This window comes from Lygodium microphyllum, chromosome 15 (genome assembly GCF_053477565.2).
Source record: "Lygodium microphyllum isolate KBCC chromosome 15, Lygodium_microphyllum_v1.1.10, whole genome shotgun sequence".
In the NCBI taxonomy this organism is placed as follows: Eukaryota; Viridiplantae; Streptophyta; class Polypodiopsida; order Schizaeales; family Lygodiaceae; genus Lygodium; species Lygodium microphyllum.
Window position 1 is genome coordinate 145,682,726 of NC_141149.1, and position 6,000 is coordinate 145,688,725.

The 6,000-nt window shown below is 39.3% G+C and overlaps 1 protein-coding gene across 2 annotated transcripts in view; it reads right to left on the reverse strand.

Moving 5' to 3' along the window:
- The window catches only part of THO2, a 231,595-nt gene extending 226,865 nt beyond the window's left edge, over window positions 1-4,730 (reverse strand). For both annotated transcript variants that reach the window (XM_087694967.1, XM_087694966.1), the window contains exon 1: window positions 4,401-4,730. In XM_087694967.1, the coding sequence (XP_087551093.1) occupies window positions 4,401-4,544 (144 nt within the window). In that variant the 5' untranslated portion in view covers window positions 4,545-4,730. The remainder of the gene's footprint in view (window positions 1-4,400) is intronic.
- Window positions 4,731-6,000: the final 1,270 nt, after the last annotated feature.

The following is a 6,000-nucleotide window of genomic DNA, read 5'->3' on the forward strand; positions in this document are numbered from 1 at the left end:
AATGATGTTTGTTACACGTTACAACTTCCAAAGCATTGGAAAATTCACAATAATTTTCATATCCATCTTCTGAAGCCTTATGAAGTACCTCCACCATCGGAACCTAAAATAGAGGATCAATCTGAAGTAGATGAATAGAAAGAGATACTTCAACCATGTAAAATAGTCTTTCTTATAATCAAAAAATGAAAAAGAAACATTTCCAAAAAGTCCCTTTTGAAATTTCAAAATTACTCTCATTTAGATTCTCAATCGATGCCACAAAAGTATTTTAAAGACTATCCAAAAATACTTTAGCTTATGAAGAAGTTGTAGAACCAAAAGTACTTCAAGCAACATCTTGAGGACAAGACAAATTTCAAGAGAAGGAAAAGTAGCCCACCTTTTGGATATCAATTGTTATCAAGACATTGGCTCAACGATTAAAATTAATTTGATGCTTACATACTTTAAAAGGCGATGTGTATGATTTGAGTATTTCAAAACATGGTTAAATGTCCATCTTTCTACTCAAGGGTGGCCAATGGCCAAAACGCCCTATAATTATACTTGGGTTATCATTAGCAAGATGCTTAAGAGAAAACAAAAAGTTCAGTCGCGCGATTAAATTGACTAGAAAGCCCAAATGACTAAGACTTTTATACTCAAGCAATCACATTATCTAGAAACCCATACAATGAGTGGTTTCTAAAATAGTTGGAGAGGAATCTTCTTCCACATCTAAGACCTCATGATCAGGAGAGAGCACCTCTTCACTTGCCCTTGAAAGGCCTTTGCACCACTTCAATGGCAAGTATTTCTGACAACGATCTTCATAGACATCATCAGAAATACCGAGGCATGGTATAGGCCATGGCCTCCCCTCCTAGTTTGCAAAGATGGATGAGATTTGGAGCTCTGGGCAACACTTCCATTGCCACTTGCAAGTGTTGGATTTCTTCTTCACTTGTTCAAAGTAGGCGTAATGAGGGTGCTCACCAACTACTGCAAGTGGCCTACCAAGACCGCAAAGGCGACGGTTATCTTACCAAGGACGCCAAGTAATCACTCCAAAGAGGCCAAGGCATCTGACAAAAGAGTGCTCGACAACTACCTAGTGGGCTACTGCAACCTACAACGGCAGATGGCTTCATCAACTAGACTATAGCTATGGCATTTCTGCTCTTCCAAGAGCAAGCTACCTCATATGAGAACCCCCTGCAAGGGTTATTATCCCTGAACAAGTTCCCAAAAGCCTTGGGAATCCAACACTCATCATGTCATATTAGAACAAGTGGTAAAGTTAGACCCATTAAAACAATCTTATCACAAACGCATTCCTGGCTAATGCAAATGGATAGATGGCTTGAGGAGGATAGATGGGTAGCATAGGATAGAAAGGTAAATAAGTAGGTACTAACATGAGGCATCGAAGTACCTAGCATGGTGACTTAAATGTGAGACACAGAGAAGAAGAGACGATGATGATAATAGGGGATGGCTTCAAAAATGACAATGAATAAATAAGGAATTATGGAGAGTCGGTTAGCAATTTATAACTAAAAGAGCCCACAACTAGCAGACCTACTTCGAGCGTCCTAAAAAATAATGTAGATATCGTGCCAAAACAAAATTGCATTGTGCCATCTCCATCAGAAATGTCTAAGACACATAGCTTGACAACCAATCTCAATGTCAATTCTCCAAAATTCCTTGTTTAACTTAGACTAAGGCTAAGAGACAGGAGATGATTGTGCATGGCACACAACTACTAACATCTCTATGAGATGAATGACATCACCCTTGCTTCTTGATCAAAGAAGCCTTTGCTTGTAGATAGTAGAGCATCTTCACATATGACCAAACACGAAGATTGGATCCACGACTTTCATGACAGAAGAGACACCATCACCAATGGTGACAACTCATCAATGCCTATTTGAGATATATTTGAGGTGTGGGCATGATTCCTCCTTTTCCTAATAGACATGATTCATTAATGCCTATTCGAGATGTAGGCATGATCCCTCTTCTTTCTAATAAATACAATTATGTCCCTAACTTAGGTATCCTACGTGGCCTTACTCACATCAAGGCCCACATGGTCTTTACCCAAGATGCATTGACAATGGAGGATACAACACTTGAAACTATTCTATGGTCTGGCACACAAGAGGGTGGCCTCTATAAGCTCATAGCCCTTGCTTCTCTCTCTTCTTCAACAGTTAGGCTCTTATGGCTTGTGGTTGATGACTTCCACAAAGTCACTCTGCATTTCGCAGTATCTTCAAAAGACTCAATCCTACAAGATCTTGTATCAAGAGGGGACTACTCTTACAACTACAATGAATCAAATTAGCCTCGCAATGTCAAAACTTCATGTTCTACTATAGGATATGCTTTCGCCCTTGGATCTGGGGCAATTTCTTGGAGTAATAAGCAACCACCTACCATTGCTCTTTTATCAATGGAGACTGAATAACATGCACTATGTTCTACCATTGAGGAGGCAACATGGCTCCACCACATACTTGCGGATATTGGATTCCCTCAAGCACAACCTACTTTACTTGGTGTCAACAACTAGAGTGCCATAGCCACCATATCATCATCAACCTGCACTTTTGTACATCCAAGAGTTTCAACAATACTCTTAATCTTCAATAATGCATAGTCATTCCTAGATAAATTGCCATGCTTGATACTGTTTAACTCAAACTTTAACTTTAACCTTTTGGCTTTGATATTTGTATCAAACATCTTGACCCAATTATTCCATGCTTTTGCAAGACTATCTACATCATGTATATGCCCAATCATGTTGTCATCTCTTGTTGTGAGCTTCATCAATGTTTGATGGAAATGGAGGAGCTCTAAGTGTCTTTGCAATGTATTTTCAATGTTTCAATTCGATCACTTTTGTTCAAGCCTAATCGCATTTGTTGCAACCTTGTCATGTTGTTTTGACACATGATAGGCAATCAGCGACATGTATACCAATAGTCACCAGCATTTAATGTTGGTCGATAGCATTTTCACCCACTACAACTAGCCAACCAATTTGTTCTCCCTATTTGTGACTACTGCCACTAGGGTGTCTGAAATCTCTAGCACCTCCATTCTCTCATTATCACCTACTTCTTAGCATTCTACTATATCATTTTGACACCCTCACTGACATAAGTCAACAAACATACAAGGGTTGTTTGATGCTACCTTATATTCAACTTTTATTTCCTAATCACAATAGTTTTGTTCATTTTTTCTCTATGTTCACTATGTCTCTCTTCCCTTCTAAGTTCTCTCTCTATGTTTGTGATCTTCTATTTCATACTCTCATAAGGTCTTCATGGCTCCTTACTTGAATTGTATAATGAAGAGGTGTCGCAACAATCCAAAAGTTTGGTCAACAAAAATCGAGAGAAGTGGGTAGGAATTTACCCTCTCCTAGCTACAACCATGACTTGACACAATCAAAAATCCGTCAATTCATTTTCAATGTCCTCGAGCATTGTCTCCTATGAGCATGTGTTCTTCTCAACTTGTCACGAGATCAAAATTTAAATGCAACATGCAATTAGAATAAGTCTTGATTGAAAGAAATGATAAGCCTACAAGCTATCTACATTTTCTCCTTTCATCCCCTGATGAAATCTTTTATTTACCATTTTATCCAAAAGTTTCAAAAATTTTATTCGATTATTCCCTTTTGAACTGTGTAAACATGCAAAGTTTGAATGTCAAGAAATTGTTGGCATCTCTATTGCAAATTAGAACCACCAATTTACTCAAAAGTCCAAATACCTAAGATTGATGATAGTATAGAAATAATTAGAAGAGCCTACCATTGAGTGACCACATGCAACCACTTGTAAACTCCTGTAGTATTGATTCATTTTTCTCTATCTGCGTAATAAGCCAGTGTCCATGCACAGCAAGTAATGGGCTCTCCTATTTTTCATAGAAAAACTGTAAAGGTGATTGATAAACCTTGATAAGTTAACTATGTTGTGAAGCCAACAAAGAACTATTGTGAGGGCCCAAAAGATTATAGCCTTCCCAGCCTAGTGCTGTCTCATAGCAATTGATGATCTCATAACATAAATTTACTCTCTCCTAACAATGACATGTTGCATAAGGTCTGAGAATAGCAGTGTTAAGTGATATCCTACTCTTACATATTTTTTAATGGTCAATTAAAGGGAATTATCATGCCTACTTCTCTATGGTAAAAAGATAATAAATACTTGCTCACATCACACACATGCAGAAACTTTCACTCCAATTTTTATTCCGTGAATGCTAAGGACAATGCTATTACTATTATAGTCCTGAACAAAACACTTCAGATGCCCTACCTCTACATTTCCTTTCAATATCATTTTGCTGCTTTAGACACGACGCCATATTCAGTGTCTTACCACGGTCCAACAGAGCTCATACAGGAATCGCCCCGGCGGCACGTGCAGCTGGAGGCTGTGTGAGCTGGACGAGGTCTTCCACTCCCGGATATAGTCCTCGGTCACGTACTTATACTCCAGTGCGAGAAGCGCCATGTCGACCATCGATAAAGTCTGCGCCTCCTGGGGTATTTCACCTGCACCTAAAGACCAGGGACTTCATCGATGGCCTGCCAAACGACAACGTGTACCCTAAGGACCAGTATCAGAGCGTCAAATTCCCCATTCGTTAAAATGGACTCGCCTTAAGGCTTTAACTCACGGTTCTCATAAAGAGTATGTGCTTCTTCGATAGCTTGTATCACATTCTCGGTATTAATATTGCTTGGCATCGTCATCTTCGCTAAAATTTTACACTCCTTAAACGGACTTGCCTTAAGCCATCATTGGTTTCAATAAAGAGTCATGCGGCTTCGATACTTGGTGTCATATTCTCAATATTATATTGCCGTTCCTCATCTTCAATAAAATTTCACATTCATTTGGTAATCGAACCTTTGTTGTGCCAAGAGGCGGCATGTGGATGCAAATAATTCAGCAAGAGAAGCCCTGAGAAAGCTATGTTTCAAGATTCCAAGCAAATTTTACATTTTCATCTCCATCGACAATGAAGGACTCAATGATCAAGCGGAGGAAGTCCTAATCGATTGTGTTTTTGAAGTCAAAGGGAGGCTACTTGTGAAGTGAGGCATTTTCAACACAAGAGAAGCATGTTTATCAATTTGAACATGGATTTCTAGGCCCTAGTGGATTGTAAGGTCCCCATTCTACCTATGCTTCCTCATTATCAAAAGTTAGATGGAGACACCTTTAGCTTATCATGATGGAGGCCATTCTAGAGTTATATGATCTTGCATAGTCAAGATCCTAAATCCCTCTCTACTTCCAAGAAACTTGATTTGGAAAAGGCCCAAGTGCATTAGGACAATATGAATATGCACATTCAGTCATTCATCTTTCTCTCACACACCCTAGTAGTGATTGCCCATGTCAAGCATATGACAAATGCATGACATGTATAGCCACACTTGTAGCAGCACTAAAATTGGATGACACCCATGGGACTATGGCCATATAACAGCAAACTATGGAACCCAACAAGTTTGTACCCATGAAAGTTCACAACAACAAGCTGCAACAATTGCTCATAAGTTGTTTCCATGTAGAGAAGGTAATCTTCTTTGAAGATGTAGCTATCACTTACCCTCTTAGTTTGGTGGATTTTACTCTTCTTTGACCACATCTAGAAGGGGATTGATTGCATGTGAAGAGTTGGTGACCATGGTGTAAGATTAGGAGCATGATTTCAAGCTACATCTCCATCAAAGGGGAACTTGGAGAGCTTTGGCAATCCAAAACTTCACACAAAGAAAAAGGGTAGGGAGAGTGGAAAGGGCAACACATCCAAGAAAAAGAACTCAACTTGTCACAAGTGTGCCAAGATAAGCCAATGGAAGACAGGGACAAGAAGGAGACATCTAGGAAGGATTTCAAGCCTATAGGAACATAAGTTGCTCCATCTTCGTTAGCATTCCCGTCGTTTAGAGGTGTTGGAGACAAC